Consider the following 17,511-nt stretch of genomic DNA (forward strand, 5'->3'; position numbering starts at 1 on the left):
ATTTTCTGATAAAATACAAATGGTACTCAATGTCAGTAGTAATATGTATTGTGTTCAGAGCATGTGTCAGAACGAAAACACTAAAAAAGGAGCTGTAGCCGGGACCTGCAGCAGTGTGAGTGCCCGTGGTGGTCACTCTCCTCAGTGCTCTGGGACACAGTTGAGCAGTGCCAGTCTTAGCAGCTGTTTGTATTATTTCCAATTTAATCACATATTGAAGATCATTGGTTGTCTTCTCCCTCAGTCTTTTTGGTATCTGTGAATTTTTGGCATCTTTTCACATTTTTCCAAGAGAGGCACTTGCAGTTTATCATTATCTTGTATGAACACAGGTAATGACGTACATAGTTAGGACATACATTGCTGATTGTTGTTTGGAAGAGAGGATATGGGACACATTTTTATGAGTTTCTGTGGTGGTGGAGTATAAAGCATCCAACAAGATTTTCCCCATAAGGACCACTTACATCATGGGCTAGAACTGAATATACTGGTTTGGTTCAGAGCAAAACTTCTCCTTGGGTTTAGTTAAGGTCGGTTTGAATAACTAGTATAATGCAGATGGTAGCCCTGTAGAGTCAGATTTCCTCAGATCTTGGTCAAGTGTAGTAGTTTTTCCATTGGGACTTTGAAGCTTTTGATTTTGTGTTTCTCTCATTGTCTCCCATTAGATGGTTTGATATCTTTCTAAGAAGTAGAGAAAATTGAGAGGGAGAGACATCAAATTATTTTCCTAGTTAGGATTGAAAAGTAGGGAGGTGATATTTAATTATTGAAGGCATGATGACTGGTGCCACCCTACAGTTTTCTTCCACACCCCAGTATTAGGAAATGATTCACACAGGTGAGAAGCTGTGAGAAGTGTTGAGTGACCTCCAGATACATGCTGTCACATTTTCTGCAGAGAATGTGAGTAGATGCAGTATGACATAGCCAAATGTATGCTTATCCCTGAATTTTGTCACCTAAATTTTTTTAAATGAAGGATGTCTATTAGGAATTAAAATACCTTGATTCTATTTTCTATTTTACCCAAGTCTGTGACACTTATTCATGGTCTTTTTGAGTAACTTCTGTGGAAAGCATCTTTGAATTCTTAGAGCTAAGGGAATGGTTCTTCATATGTGGTTCCCATGAGGCTCTTCCAGAGACTTCTCCATGCATGTGAGCTGTGATACAGAGGTCACTTAGTTGTATTTGAAGTGGAAAATGCCATTTCATAATAAAGACAGGATCCCTTTCCAGATTTGCAAATTATCCACAATGAAGATAATTATTTGAAAGTAACAAAATGGTAGTGTACACACATGGAAACTAAGGCTTTTTTCCTTGTTACCATATTGGCAGACTATAGCAAATTTCCATTTTCCAGGGAGCATCAAGAGCCAAGGTGATTTTGGTTTAATATCATGACATTTGAAAGATAGCTTTCCAAGGAAAGAGTTCACTGCTTTTCTCCAGGTGATCATTGTTTTTATTTTATCTTCCTTTTTTCTACTCATGTACTGTGGTGATTCATGAAACATATGAAAATAATACATAAGCAGGAGTTGGGGTAGCTTAAGAAGTGAAAGTGGAGGAGACAGGAAGAATGAGGGAAAAGGTAAGGTAAACCATGAAACATATCAGAAATTGGGGCTTTGCTTCTAATGTCCTCAAGGTCAAAGTTAGAAAGTCACTGAGCTGTGTAAATACTAGCCGTTGGCCCTGCCCTCTGAAGTCAGTGCTTCTCCAAGTAGGGTCTGTGGAGTAGTTACTAGCTTCATTTTGACAGCCAATACTTTGATTAGCACATAAACCAATAAGTTGTTTATAGCAATTGAGATCAAACAAAAATTACTTAAATGATTGGATGAAAAGTAAGTTGATTTCGAACATCATTTTTGTAGACAGTTTTTTGTATGCATGACTTAATTTTTTTTAAAATTATGATTATATTCTTCTGTTGATGGGAAAGTAGGAACAGATGACCTGTATGATAATGTGGGTCTTTTACTCTGCCACTCTGGTTGAAGGACTGAAACATCTGTAAGTCCAAGTTGTTGCTTTTTAAATGCACTGGGTTCTAATTTAATGGACCATAAAAAGCAAATTGGGTGTCAGGTTCCTTCATGGGTAGATGCCCAACAGACATAATAGTTTATACCAATAGAGGTGTAGGTTGTAGCTTTTGTTAAGTTTTTTTTAAATCTTTGAATTCTGTGATCAGTGTTATTCCTGGGTTAGTTTCAGATAATTCTCTTTCCCCCTCTCTCTCGTATGTGTATGGTCCAGCTTCTTTGCATGCCTGGTAATTTTTAGTTAGATTCCAGACATTGTTAATTTTACCTTATTGGGTACTGGATATTTTGTATTTTTTATAACATACTTGACCTTTGTTCTGGGATGAAGCTAGTTCTTGGGAACAATTTGATCCTTTGAAGATTTGATTTTGGGATTGTCACATCATGTAGTCTAGGCTTATTTGGCCCCACTATCGAGGCCAGAGTCTTCTGAGTCCTGTGAATGATGAGTTTTTCCAATCTAGCCAACGGCAGGAGGCACTGCTTCCCAACCCTTTGAGCACTGGGTAGTATTCCGAGGAATCCTTCGGGATCAGGCTCTTTCCCTTACCTCAGGTGGTTTCCGCACGGGGATGTGTTGATAGTGTGCTACTGAGTCTTCTAGGGGGAATTGCTTGCTCTCTGTGCACCTGTTTCCTTTCTGGTATTCTGTCCTGCGACTGCAGCTGCAGCGGCTGTGGCCTCCCCAGACTTAGTTCTGTCTCCTCAACTCAGAGACTCCCCTGGGCGCCATTTGGGTTTCCTTTCCCTTTGCTGCAGCTTGGAGTCCTTCTCAGGGCAGTAAGCTGGAGTCTGCATGTGTTTCCCAACTCTCAGGGTCACTGCCCTTATGGCCTGAAGTCTCTTCTAAGCGCTTTCGTATATTTTGGCTAATTTTAGTTGTTCAGGTGGGAGGATAAATCATCTGTCCTTGATACTTTATTTTGGCCAGGAGCCAAAGTTCCCTTCATTCTTTTTTACTGAAGACACATTTTGTCAAATATGTAAGCACGAGCTCTGGTGCCTGTGAGTGCATGGATGAATCCAGCATGAAGTGCAGAAACACTATTGCTTATCACACCCTCCTTTAGAGCTGTACTCCTTGTTGCCATTCCTTTCTTGGACCTGTTTTTAGGGTTTTAGACAACACTCTATTCAATGTGTATTGTATTCTTTCTCCCCTTGCGCTATGGGAAGCTTCATGGAGTTTGCCACTGGGTTAGGGAGAGGTATGAATAGACTGAGGCAAGATTCTCCTCAAGGGACCTTTGGCAGGCCAGGAAAGTGAAGACAGTGGATGATGAGTGCTCCACCTACCTTCTCCTTTTGCTCCGGGAATGACTTAAGTCTGGAAAGAGCCGATACTAAGAAGTTGAGGGTCTGGATTTGTACATCATAGTAAACAGGAAGAAATGACCATGAGGCTAAGGTCAGAGTGGTGCCACTGACCCAGTTGAAGGCAGTTTAAACAGCCAGCCTCTAGTTCTTCAGGCTCTCCTAGGCCTCCCTGCACAACTGACTATTGGTTTCAGTGGCCCAACAGGGAAACTGGCAGTGACCCTCGAGCAGCAAGGAGGGGAGAGGACCCTCAGTCCAAGGACAGAAGGAGATGGACTGTGTGAGTTGCCGGAAAGCTCATTTTGAATTCTTTGGGGGCCAAACTTTTCTATCCTAAACTCTTATTTTTTTTTTCCAAATTAGGAAAATAGTATATGACAGTTGTAGAAAATTGGGCTATAATCTAGAGGTAATATTCGGTAGCATTTCTCCCCTCCTCCTCAATGCATTCATTTAAACTAAGGACTAATATGAACTATTTCAAGTATATTATTGAAGACACTTGTACCCATGGTATTTTGTCTATAGATTGGGGCTCGACGAGGTCAACTGTCAGGATTCCTGGGTGTTGATGACATGAAGCTTTGGAAAGATCTAATAGTTTCTTTTAGATCCTGGAGGAAATAGTGATCTTATTTGCATTTATTGTTTGAGTAAGATCGCCATATTCGTTATTTGCCATGTGGTGCTTTTTGGTGGGGGTTTGTCAGACGTGTATTTTGTCCTCCTTGTGGGTCATTCAGGCAAGCATCAGTCTTCCAAAGTTGTTGATGGGCAACTGATGTAGAAGAAAACAGAATGAACTAATTCACCATCTGAAGTCCTCCCCACCCCCATCCATCTAGGTGAATGGTGTCATTGTGTAGTTGTCTTCTATATCACATTATTTTTAGATACCAGCTGAGTAGTGCAGTCTCATTGAAAGATTCAGCAGGTGGCACTTTGTAGAAGATGGAGGGGATCCAGAGGGCGCGCTGGGGGCTTTGCTGTGTGTAGTAAAAGTTCTATGTTGTGCTTTCCATGGAGAAGAGGGCGGGTCCAGGGCTTCAGGCCATTGCATGCTGGGTTTGGAATCCCAGAACTAGCTCATTGGTTCAGTAGCAGAACTAGAAAGAGGATGCGTTGTGTTTTTGTTTGAAATGTGCTGAAGACAGTGTTTTTTTATTGAGCAGCCTGTTAAGTTTGTAATTTTTCCGTCGGTTTTTATTGAGACTGATTGATCTTGGGGGTGCGGATTAATTTTAAGTAACATGTAATTTCTTCCTTTTGATCAGATCCTATAGCCTTAATTTTGTTCTGGAATCTTTCCTGTGTAGTTATATTCATCTGTGTTTAGTTGACTAGTCAGTGAATTTAAGTTGTAATGTGATGTGCCTATTTGAGGCCAAAAAATAAAAAATAAATTTGATTAATTCTGTGCTGGTTTCATTGGTGTGGTACTGAATAATACTCTTAGATGTAGTGGGATTTACCAGGTAAAAAGTGATCTGTTCTCATTTTTCTACCCGTTCACAGTCACATAAAGAAAAGGTTCAGTAGTAGTTGACAAAAACTTGTAAACTGTTTTTTAAAAACAGATATTTTCATTCTAAGTGTATATTCATTTGTACATTTTGGTGCTGAAATCTTCCAGAGATATTTGTATATCTCATTTTATCAGTCCTCTCTCCAGCTAACAAAGATAGAGTGAACAGTCAGTTGCCTTTTTCTTTTATCCAGCTGTCGCTGAGTCTACTTTTAATTCTGTAAAGAGGGTATGCCAGGTGAAAGGTTTCATTTCACCTGGCAAATGCTCAGAACATTTCCCAGTCCTCTTGGATTCCAGTTAGCTTATCTGAAGTCTGCCCATCTCTCCTCACCGCATAGTTACTACCATTGATGGAATGGGAAAAAATTTAGGTAACAAGTTTGAACAGCATTTTAAGGGGTCATTAAAAAACAAACAACAAAACACTCATACCATGCACTCCTGTGTGCTCAGATGGTGGAGTGGGCAGGGCTTGTCATATGACAAACCCATCGCTACTTGTGAAAATTACTACTATGCAGATGTTCTCCACCCCACCCCCACCCTCTGACGGCCTGCAAGGCAACTAAAAACTCATCTCCTAGTCAGGTCCTAGCGTGAGACAAAGGCCTTTTCTGTGAGGATTTTCTTCCACTGGTTAAAGTCCAAAATGCTAATTGGCATCAGCTGCATTAAATCACTAAGTGGGGGCTAGCAGCTGCCACACCATTCGAGTAACCAGGAGGGGGACCTTTTTTTCCTTACTAAAAAGGCCTCTCTCTCCTCTTCAAGTTACTCTTGATTTTGTTTTTCATTTGTTTATATTTATGACCTGCTAAAGAAGGGCATGGAGGACACAGTAGTTTGGACTCTGCCTGGACACATGGAATATATAAACTTCCTCTATGTAGTTTTGCCAACTCAACTTTCTTTTTGTATATGGGATTTGTTGTTGTTACTAAACTTCAGTTTTAGCTGGCCCCTAGTCTGTTTTCTGCCGTATCTTCCCAGGCCACATGAAGTGTTTGTTTTTGATGCTGCTAGTGGTGGTGGTGGTGGTATGTGTGTATGTACTTAAGTGCTGGGATGCAACCATCAAACATATGTTTAATACCCAAAGGGAGACTGAAACTCAGAAGTTGATTCATTATTACCCTACTCTAAAGACAACATAAAATACTGTATAATAAGCATTAGTCATAATTAGATTTCCAGTTGTAGCTGGCTCAAAGCCATGGCAGGTTCTGTATTTCTAGTGTTTTTTTCTCCAAGTGGGCACTCATAATTGGACAGTAAATGACAATTAGTGGTGCTAACTGCCTTTTTATAAGATGTGTAATAGTCATCTATTTTAAAATCATAAAATCAAGAGAGGAAATGTTCAAAGTATATATAAACTTTATCCTAAAACAGTAATTTGAGGGATGAATATAATTTCCCTGCAATGTATTTTGTAGTTATTTTTGTATGCTTCCAGGATTTGACTATTTCAGACCTGGGAAATATTCTGGCAGGTGACATTGATGTGATCACTGTATTTCTGGATGATATTTCGGTGTTTCCGTCATATTAGAAAAGCTATTGCCAGACTTGATTATATTTTAGTTGTTCTTCTAAATCATTGATTCTGAGATGCAACTCAGTTTTGAAGATGTTAGAGTGTGTACTTTATGGTCGACAGTGCTTCATGGTTTCATGACATAAAATAGTGTTGGGCTCCATTCAGGGGCACTTCAGATTCAGTGAAATACATGGTGCCATGGTAATCTGCCAACAGTATTTACCAATGTGCCTATTCGGGAGTTTTCACACCGGTGGACAGTATGGAATTTAAGAGTATAAGAACTAAAATGTTTGCTTGATTTTCAACTCAGTGAACTATGAAAATATCGAGTGCTCTTGTCTCTTTCTTGTACAGTGGTGAACAGGTTAGATCCTAGAAGACATTGGTTTGTGTCACTAAAAGAAAAAAATATAAATGGAACCTAGTCGAATTATTTTATAACTCTTAATTATTGCTCAGGAAGCCTTTCATGGGAGAATCATAGGTAGCATTTCTTTCTTTCAAGAAGTGAAAGCTACTGGCAGAGTGTGATAGGGAACAATGACCCTGGAAATAGTTTAGCCACTGCAGGGAGTGGAGGTAGGCAAAGGTAAGGGTGGGATTGATGAAACAAATCTGGACAGTCCAGTAAAATTCACTAGTGTATGAAGTTCTTACTACAGGAACAAAATTAAAATAAATATTTTGATTTTCCCCTATTCTAGTTCAACCTTGTTGTTTTGTTTTTGTGTAGTTTTTATACCCCAAATCCTTACAGATTTACTGACTTTTGGATAAAAGGAGAAAAACCATTAGTTCACTTTCTGGTCACCCAGCTGCAGTTCAGTATAAGGAAAGTGGGATGTTTGGCTTTTTAGAGCACATGTTTAGTTAACCATGGACCTTATCCTGGGAGTGACACCACATGCCTTTTCAATGGGGCCTGTTTATGGCCACTACCGTGTGCTAAGTCTTTTCAGGAGCCTGCCTGTCTTGACAAGCCTCACTAGGGCTGTCCCAGGCCACTCACTGCTTGGTCAGGAGGCCTCTCAGAAACCCTCAGATACCACTGGGAGTGAGTTGTGGTGAGTCAGGAGGGAGCAGGCTCGATGTGCCCCATGCCAGTAAGCCCTGGTCGCTACTGCTCGTTACACTGTGCATGTTGATGTGTGTGTGTAGAGAGCACAAGATAAAACTTTTGAGGCATTAGGTTGGCTACTTTTATTTGGGGGCATGCTTATTCGTGTTTTATGTAGTAAAAATTGTTACCCTTTTCTGTTTTAGAATAAAGTTCCTTTGAAGCAAGGTCTCAAATAGAAGTGTTTTGTTGTTTTACTAGCTAGTCTGAACACTGGTTTTGTTTAGAATTAAGATGGTTATCTAGTATTGAGTACCTAATTTTTCATTGCTGCTTTCAACATGGCCATATTTAAATCTCAGATAGAAATTATACCTATTTGGTAGGACTTTCCTATATGCAGGGTTTGAATGAGAATTATTATATCAACTGTATTGGGTCATGTGACTGTTGCGGTATTTGTAGTCATCTGTCAAAGTCACATGACAAGTGTGCCTGTAGAATATATAGTTGTGCATCACTTAACCATGAGGATACGTTCTCAGAAATGCATCATTCATTAGGCAGTTTTGCTGTTGTCCATCATCAGAGTGTGTTTATGTAAACCTAGATGGTACACATGGGCTATCTGGTATGGCCTAGTGCTCCTAGGCTGCAGACATGTACAATATGCTACTGTACTGAACAGTGTAGGCAATTGTAAAATAATAGCAAGTAGTTGTCTATCTAAATGTAGAAAAGAGATAGTCAAAATATGTTATAAAAGATAAAAAGTGGTATTTCCGCATAGAGCTCTGACCATTAATGGAGCTTACAGGGCTGGAGGTTGCTCTGGGTGAGTCAGTGAGTGAGTAGTGAGTGAATGTGAAGGCCTAGGACATTACTGTACACTTCTGTATTCTGTACTGACATTACTATATACTTCATAAACATGGTACACTTAGGATACACTAAATTTGTAAAAAATATGCTTTCTTCAATAATTAACTAGGTTACTGTAGCTCTTACTTTATAAAACTTTTAGGTTCTTTTGTAATAGCTTAAAAAACATTGCATTGCTGTACTAAAATATTTTCTTTTTAAATATCTTTGTAAGCTTTTTTCTTTAACTTTTTAAACATTTTGGTAAAAAATGAAGACAGAAACACACACATTAGCTTAGGCCTGCACATGGTCAGTCTCATCAGTATCCCTGTCTTCCACTTCCACATCTTGTCCCAGTAGAAGGTCTTCAAGGGCAGTCACGCACAGAGCTGTCATCTCCTATAATAACAATGCCTTCTTAGGGATACCTCTTGAAGGATCTGCCTGAGGCTATTGTAAGTTGACTTTTTTTTGTTTAAATAAATAGGAGTACACTTTAATAAACAATAAAAGTATTGTAAACAAACAACTAACATAGTCATTTATTATGTACTATACATAACTATATGTGCAATAATTTTATACAACTGGCTGTGCGGCAGGTTAGTTTACAGTAGCCTTACCACAAACAGTGTCACTAGGTGATGGGAATTTTTCAGCTTCATTTATAATTTTATGGGTTCACTGTTGTATTTGCAGTCCTTTGTTGACTAAAACGTTATGTAGTGCATGACTGTACTATAATACTCGAATGTTTATATTTCGGAACCAAGCTGTTAAGCCGCCATCTTGAGAATTACTATTCTAAGATGACTACATGTCTTGTTATACATTTGTTTTCTAGAGCAGTAATGTATAACTGAAGTTCATATTTAAAAAATTTTTTTCCCATCTGATCTTATCATTTATATCTAATTAATGATGTTGCAGCTTTTATTTTAAAGTATAATATTTGCAAATCAAACTTCCTTTAGGCTTGTAAGGCCTTAAGAGTGGTTCTAGAGGTGCTAGACTGAAGCAGTAAGTAGGTTTCTTCCAAGTTGTGTGTGTGAGTATGTGCGTACACACATGTCTAGGCTACTCAGAGCCCCTACTCTTCCCTGGATAGAGAAGGACATCGGTTGTGAGTGGAATGATTGTGTCAGTGTAGAAAAGTAAGGACATTTTAGGGGACTAGTCATCTTTTCCTTTTGAAAATGTATGCAGTATAGGGGATTCTAGAGATCTGGTCATCAGATTTCTCTCGATCTTACACTGTGCTTTTCTGATCAAGGATGATTTTCCCTTTCCTGCACAGTTTCTCTTCTTTCTCACTTTAACTCTGCTTTCCCCTCATTCTGTACTAACTACAAATCTTCCTTAACCTGACTCTTTGCAGGTAGTGTGTCGTGTATATATAACAAGGAACAGAATGCCTACCTGGCTGGTGTGCACAGCGTCTTCTCCACGTTTATATGAGAGAGAGAGGTGGAGATCACAGACTTCTCAGCCTTTGTCATTCACAAGGGCAACTTATTTTTATTTTCCAGACTTGTGTCACTATCTGTTTCCTTCATTCCCCACCCTGATCTTCTCACACAAACTCTGGGTTTCTTCCTCTGCTCATCTTATTTCAATAAACCAAGATGCTAGGAGAGGAGCCAAGTCTGAAACCACATTCTCAGTGATGTTTTGTTACTGGGGCCCACTGGACGCAGCTGAACCTCTTTTCGGGTTAGTGGATTCTCGCTGAGCACACTGTCACAGACTACACCTCCAGCCTGCGTTCATGTATTCAGTACTTTGTCTTGGCTTCACTAGAGGGTGCTGTCGTGCAGGGTTGTTAGAGGTAAACGTTTTCTGGACTTAAATGGACCAGATGATTTGTATTTGCAAAGGAAACAGATTTTCCAAGTGATAAGTTCAAATAGTATCAGTCATTTTCCTTTTGTGGTCCCACTTTTACAGCTGAACAAACCGAGGCTCAGAGAAGTGGAGTGCATTGCCCGAGGTCACAGTTAATGGGAGAGCTGGCCGGGCAGTCCCCTCGCACTATCCCTGCGGCTCTCCGTGTCTGTCTTTACCTCCTATGCATCACGTCCTATAATCACACTTCAAAGGATGAGTCCTCTAAGGTTCCTGTTCTTGGCACAAGGATAAAGTGAATGTATATGTGCCTCTGCTCCTGGAGGATGGGGAACTTGTGTTCCTTTCATTATTGTATGTAGTGTGGGGGAAGTAAAGTCATGCACATCATTCAGTAGCCACACATTTTATTTTTTCATAAGGATGAAGAGGAAGAAATCAAACTGGAGATAAATATGCTAAAGAAATACTCTCATCACAGAAACATTGCAACATATTATGGTGCTTTCATCAAAAAGAGCCCTCCAGGACATGATGACCAACTCTGGGTAGGTGGATGTTTCCTGAGCATTTGTGGGCATTCCATTTGCTTGAATTGTAAGGGCATGGCGGGGGTGGGGGTGGGGGAAAGGGCGGGGAAGAAAAACAATAAAGAGGGACAGTAAGTAGCAGGCAGGTTCTAAAGGCTTCCTTGGCCTGTATCTCTGGGTTGACTATATGCTGGTTGTTTATTTTGATGTTGATTTCGCATTGCATGGAAAAAAGTTAACTTTGTGTTTTGGGAATAAAATGGCAGCATCTAGAAGGAATGTAACCAAATAGCAAGGAAATTAGGAGCTTGAAAGCAATACAATAAAAACTTTATTTATGGGAACAAAATTAATTTGAAAGCTCAGTAAATTGAGCTTACCACTTGGAAATGAGAGACAGATCTCAAGAAACAAACTTCTGTCAGCAGCTTATTAATAATATTAATGATAATAGTTAAAACAAATTCCAGGGAAATTTCTGGAATTGACACATTCAACCTTACCTCTTTTTGAACACATTGATATTCAAGATAATGACTTGGAGATACCATCAGATCTGTGGCTATCACATTATTTAAACTTATAAAGCAGGAAGATAGGTTAATACTTTTTGTATCAGTGTTTTTAAAAGGCTATTACAGAAAACATTTGCAAAATTAAGTAGAAGGGAAAAAATTTACCGTTATTATTGCCCAAATCAGATCATAGTTAAAATTTTAGAATAGTTCAATTCAGTTTATTTTCTGGGTACTTTAAACATACCATTGTGATCATATTGTTCAAACATTTAGATACTGTAAATATTGCATTAAAAATTGTATAACTGCTTAAAAATACCATTTTTTATTCACATTAGACCCAGTTAATATATAATAGTTTGAGGATCATAATGTGAAAAGTAGAATGTTTTTGAGGTAAAATGAAAAAGAATGTTAGGGAATATTTGAGTCGGATATTTGATAATTGGGTAGTGATGAAGAGCAAAGTGGTCCTCCTGTGCCCATGTGCTTCTGAGAGAGAATGAGCACTTCAGAATTGCTGCACTTGGGTGTGCCGTAGAATACCAGACACTGTCAGTCTCCTGGACCAAATATATGGAGCGAATACACTGGACTATGAAATGAGCTTTCAGTTATTTAGGTGCCTCCAAATTATGATGAATTATTGAGGAGCATCACGTTTCTAGGTCTTTAGAAAAGAGAGGGCATGGCGGTTAAACTGGTTTTCCCAATTTCTCCAAGATACATTGCTCACCTGGTGTCTTGTCTGCCCTATAGCTTGTTATGGAGTTCTGTGGGGCTGGGTCCATTACAGACCTTGTGAAGAACACCAAAGGGAACACACTCAAAGAAGACTGGATCGCTTACATCTCCAGAGAAATCCTGAGGGTAAGGAAAGTGGGTGGCTATAGTGCTCCAACTCATGATCCTGTGCTTCCGTTTTCATTTTCCCAGCCCCAAGTACTTCTTTGCATTACTTATATCTATATAGATTATTCTCTTTGACAGCCGAGGGTTCTGTATATCTAGCTAGCTTTGATAATTTTAAGCTATATCATGATTTGACTCTGGCAAGTATGTAAAGAAGGTAGACTTAAATAAAAGCATTTCTGAATTTACTTTCCATGGCATCATGACATACCTATTGGCAGCTTTCCTTTGAGTTAAAGGGAAATCAGAGTGGAAGGGAAGAGAAATAATCTCCAACTATTGTTTTTAAAGGAATTCTGTGTATAAGCTTATAAATCAATACTAATGGTGCTGAATGCTGGTTTTCAAAATCACCTTGAAGTCTTTGGCATTAGCTACTAGAATCTGTTACAATATTTATGAAGAAAAGTTCGAATGTTTAATATTATTTACAGCCATTTGAAAAGCTGGCTAATGATCTTAGAGTAAGTTTCTGAACTGCTATTTTAGCAGCTTTTAAATGGTTCTTTTGAGTAGTAAAGCCATATTGACAGCACAGGCAGAGGGTTTCTAGGATTTCGTATTTGAGCAGTGCATGTAGGATATTACCAGTGAGTCTCTTCATTTGGCTGTCACAGTTTTTCTCTCTACTTCATCCCTGAATTACACACAGACATTACTTGGTTGCATTTCATTTACCTACCACATTAAAAAGAAAAGATTATGAAGTTAAACTGAAGCCCAATTCTTATGCTTCCCCCACTAATAAAAAAACTTAAAGTAACTAATAAGTTATTTTAATTTTTTTAATAAGTAAAGTTATCCCACTTTTTATATTTAAGATTCATAGAGGATTGCAGGTTTAAAAACTGCCATCTAGACTTCCTAGGGAAATGTTTAATTTTTTTTAAATTTAGATATTTATGTAGTCTTTGAAAATAGGCAATTCCCCTAAGAAGACTAGTTGTGGAGGGTGGGGTAGGGTGACAGGAGAACCATCTTTTTATAAACACTTGCAAATGTGATTAAAATGTCAGGATCTTTTATGACTATTATAGAAAGCAGAGCCTAAATGTGGGAAACTAAGCTTCCTGCCCTATACTACTGTAAAGGAAGTCAGGTACTGGGCCAGATGCATTTATTCTATTAATAACTAAAACTGTTTAGCATGGTAGGCAGGGTAGAACATTGGTTGAGTGGTTGGAGACTAGCATAAGTCAGACCTGGGTTTGAGTCCTACCTCTGCTGCTTACCTATATAACACACCCTATGTTATTCAACTTTCAGGACTTACTTTCTCCTCATCTATACATACCAACCCTTTGAAATTACTTTTGTTAGGAGAATTCAATGAGTTAGTGTATATTAATCATCTAATGTAACGTGGATACATAGCTACCTATCAGTAAATAATAATTGTTGTCATTATTCTTTGTTTTAAACACCCACTCCCCGGCCATACACATCCCCACCCACGCACCCACACCCCTACTTTTCTTGTATATAATTCCCGTATGTGATATCTCAAGCAGAGAACTAGCTTTTAGCATAATGTCCTAGGCATCAAATGTATTTCAGCCTTCAAAGACATCAAAGACAACTTACATGTGTTTCTATACCCAGGCAAGCATTGTTTACCTATCATATGTAATATGTACCTTTAGCCATTTTACCATCAGTAATCTCCAGTAACATTTAAAAGAAGCCCAAGTTCTTTGATGTCTCTAAGCCAACTTGAATGTGGTACGTGAATTAACATCTTTTTGAGACGTAGCAAATCTTTTTCACCTCACTGGGCATCTGAAACACGAGCTTCCTTCGCCTACATGTCATCTAGAATGGGAGTTTTTCCTTGTGACAAAAGTTTAAATTAACTAAAAACAAGCAAATGCCTCAGGGAGAGTTCGTGTGTCATGCAGTAGTGTGTGTTCATTATAGGGGTTACTAAGAGTTGGCTTTGGTAAAGAGAAAGCAGGATGATAAGCTGGAGGTAAGGTCTCATGAGAAAGGAATGCAGCCACCCCCAGACAGATAAGCTGTGTTCTCAAAGACGGTTGGGGTTAAACAATTTCTGTGGTGGCAAAACCTTTCCTCATTTCTCACTAGATGTTGGATTTAGACATTATGATCATTATGATCAGACCCTTGGAATGGGGAGGGTCCTAAGCAGGTAGGCCTCAGCCAATAGAGAAGTGCTTTTTGGAGCCTGCACACTGTTACCCTGTGGACCACAAGGCTTAGCAGCAGACCAGCGTGTTCTTTTCAGCCCACTTCCATGTTCACATTCCACATGGCAGTATCTTCATATTGAGCATGGGAACTGAGAGCTTTCTATAACCGATACTGTATGACAGCCTTTGCCTGCTCTTTTATTCTGTGACCATGCATGATACAGAGTTAAGGGAAAAATGTTTCCTAGTTTAGAAACACTGATGCATTTGCTCGAGGATAGGTCCTTCACTGAGTATTTGGACTTGGCATCTCTGCTAAGGAAGGATAATTGTGGCCTAATTTCTGGTATGGGATTAGTTGAACACACATACACTCCCAGGTACTTCATGGAAGAAAAATGTACTTATTTTTCAGAAAAATTGTATAACATTGTTGCAGAGCTGTTAGACACACCTTAATTCCCTGTAGAAGCAGTGATCCTGTAGCAGTATAGACAGGAAAACAGGCATTGTTCCATGCATTTACTGCTAGTAATGAACAAGAGTGCATGCAAGCCACATTTGTTGGACAAGATGTGGGTGCTTATGTTTGTTGTTAAGATAGTCCTGTAAAAGTTTAAGAAGAGGTTGTGCAAGTTAGAGAGCAAAAATAAACTGAAATAATAGAAATAGGAATTACGAAGAATTGGGAAGTTAGCTTTTGTGTCTCTCCTTTCGCTGTTTGAAGTTATACCATGCTGAGAGGAGGTGCTTTGTTCCTAACTATAGCAATAAGGTACCATATATTTTTAGTGCTTTTTTCTCTAGTCAGTGCTTTGTGGTATAATACCGCACATCCTGTGTTGTGAAAAATAAACAGAGCTGTCAAATAAGCTCTGCTCTATTTCATAGACAGACCAGTAAATGAATGTTTTGAAACCCCCTATGTTAGAAAAATTAGTATTCTAGAGGAACTGTTGTATTTCATTCATATCTTACAAAGTAATGATAACAATAAAACCCCATGAAAAAAGAATAAACAGGAAAAATCAAATAACCCTTACTTGTAATCTGCCCTTTTTGGATTGAGACATTTTAGAGTAAATAGGTTGCTTGTATCTTAAGGAGGCGAGCTGTATATTTGGCTTCTCTAGCTAAGGACAGAATAAGTAAATGAGTTGTGAGAATGATGCATTGCTGTCTCTTGGACCATATTTGGATGCAACATGTGTTTTTGTTCTTCTACCACCTCTCGTAAGAGACAAGCTTTTGGGCCTCATTCCAGATACAAGGTCATCAAAAAGTGTTATATGCCCAGTAGGTTTGTTTCCTTGGGAAAGAAAGATACTTTATTTGAACACAAGGCTCTTTTGACAGCACAATCGTTTTATGCTTTGGGATGGAGGTGGGATTGATCAGCACTTAGCAGTTTGTCACTGTGCAGTGGGAAGGCTAGCCAGTGTTAAAGAGCCAGATTTCAAAGCCCTCTCTTGCCCTTTGCTTTTCCCCTGAGATGTGTCTAGTTCAAATATGCCCACGGGGTCACCCTCTAGACATTTAGCGTGGGAAAGGAACCACCCTGTACACAAATAGCACAAATTATAGCAGAGAAACTGCAGATGATAATCTGCAGTGTATCTTAAAGGCACAGCTAGAAGTGGTCACGTTGCTCACACGGGGAACCTAACCCACTGGGAATGTGGAGGGTGGGGAGGACTTCTTTCTGTGTGTGTGGTAGTATTGGTGCTGTCTTCCTGGGAATGCACTAAGACGAAGTTAATGTTCATGAGCTCACAAGCACCTTTGGTCCACATGTGCACTTTCTTACAAAAGGTGTGTTCCTGGCTGTTTACTTATAGTCATAGAAAACTAAAATTCAGGTCTGTCTTTCCTATTCAGGGACTGGCACATCTTCACATTCATCATGTGATTCACCGGGATATCAAGGGCCAGAATGTGTTGCTGACTGAGAATGCAGAGGTGAAACTTGGTAGGTAATGGGTGTGCGGCGTGATCTCATAATGGCACCTGGCACAAGCCAGCTGCACTCCCAGTTCTGCTTCCATCTAGCTAAAAGTTCGGTCTTACCCATGTTTTCTATTTCTGTTCTTCTTAAGAATGTGGGAACCGAGCATATTACTTAGCTTGGCTCCAGCCTCCCCACTTCCATGTTTGTGCCCCCCTGCCCCCTGGTTCTCTATACAGCAGCCAGACTGATCTTCATATCAGACCATGCCACTTTACTGCTTAAAGAACCTTAATGGCTTCCTATTTTACTTTGGATAAAACCTACATTTCTCACCCTTGCCCATAAAAAGCCATGTAGGATCTGACCCGTGCTACTTTTCCCTCCTCATTTTATGTCCCTCTTTACTTCTCTCTTCATCAGTCACTGTCTTTTTTTCTTTTCTTAAACTTCTTGGGTCTTGCCTTTGGGCCTTTGCATGACTGTTTCCCATTGGGAACACTTGACTTCAGTTTTGAAGTCACAGTTTTTTTTCTCATGTTAGGGGCCTTTTCCAACCTCTAATTTGTCTTGGGCCTTGCTGCTTGTTTCTTTCATAGTATTGTTCACAATGTATAGTTATGTGATTGTTTTTTACTTCTGTTACTGTCTCCTTTGCCAGAATATAAATTCTGGGAATGCAGCAAATAGTGTATTACCCAGCATCTAGCATTGTGACTTCATTGTAGTAGGTGCTTGATAAATTTCTGCATGGTTAGATAATTACAGCCCATGGTGTTTTCCTGGAGTTACTCACAAGGGTTCTTTTATATTTCTTGTTTCCTTTAGCTGGGTCTGAACTCATTCCACTTTCATCTAAATGTTGTATCAAATTTTTAAATAGAGTTTGTATTAATTTTTCTTCCACTAACACATCACAACAAAATTCTTTATGTTTATATGGGTCTGGTCACCCTTTCTTTTAGAAATCATAGGCACAGCTGTTGTGCTGTAAAAGTAAGATCTTCATAGTTACTTTCTTGCCTGTGGTTGTGTTTGTTGGTTTTCTATGGAGGAATCTGCCCAATTGGAAACTCCCCTCAGAGCTAAGATAGGAAGCACTTGAGCAGTTCTCATACCAAATGACTCAGTGAGTTGTGTGTTCCCTGCTCTGGTCTCCTGGTACCAGCCTGTGATAGTCCCTGAGCGATCACTTAGTGATTGGTTACCATTGCCTTCCAAGTTGCTGTGATGCTCGCT

The 17,511-nt window shown here is 39.3% G+C and overlaps 1 protein-coding gene across 50 annotated transcripts in view; it reads left to right on the plus strand.

Annotated features, from left to right (window-relative positions):
• MAP4K4 (mitogen-activated protein kinase kinase kinase kinase 4) overlaps nucleotides 1–17,511 on the plus strand; it is a 193,605-nt gene that overhangs the window by 115,118 nt on the left and 60,976 nt on the right. For all 50 annotated transcript variants that reach the window (XM_063695632.1, XM_063695635.1, XM_063695646.1 and 47 more), the window contains 3 exons: nucleotides 10,640–10,765; nucleotides 12,025–12,135; nucleotides 16,206–16,296. In XM_063695632.1, the coding sequence (XP_063551702.1) occupies nucleotides 10,640–10,765; nucleotides 12,025–12,135; nucleotides 16,206–16,296 (328 nt within the window). The remainder of the gene's footprint in view (nucleotides 1–10,639; nucleotides 10,766–12,024; nucleotides 12,136–16,205; nucleotides 16,297–17,511) is intronic.

The sequence above is a fragment of the Gorilla gorilla genome, chromosome 12 (assembly GCF_029281585.2).
Source record: "Gorilla gorilla gorilla isolate KB3781 chromosome 12, NHGRI_mGorGor1-v2.1_pri, whole genome shotgun sequence".
Lineage (NCBI taxonomy): Eukaryota > Metazoa > Chordata > Mammalia > Primates > Hominidae > Gorilla > Gorilla gorilla.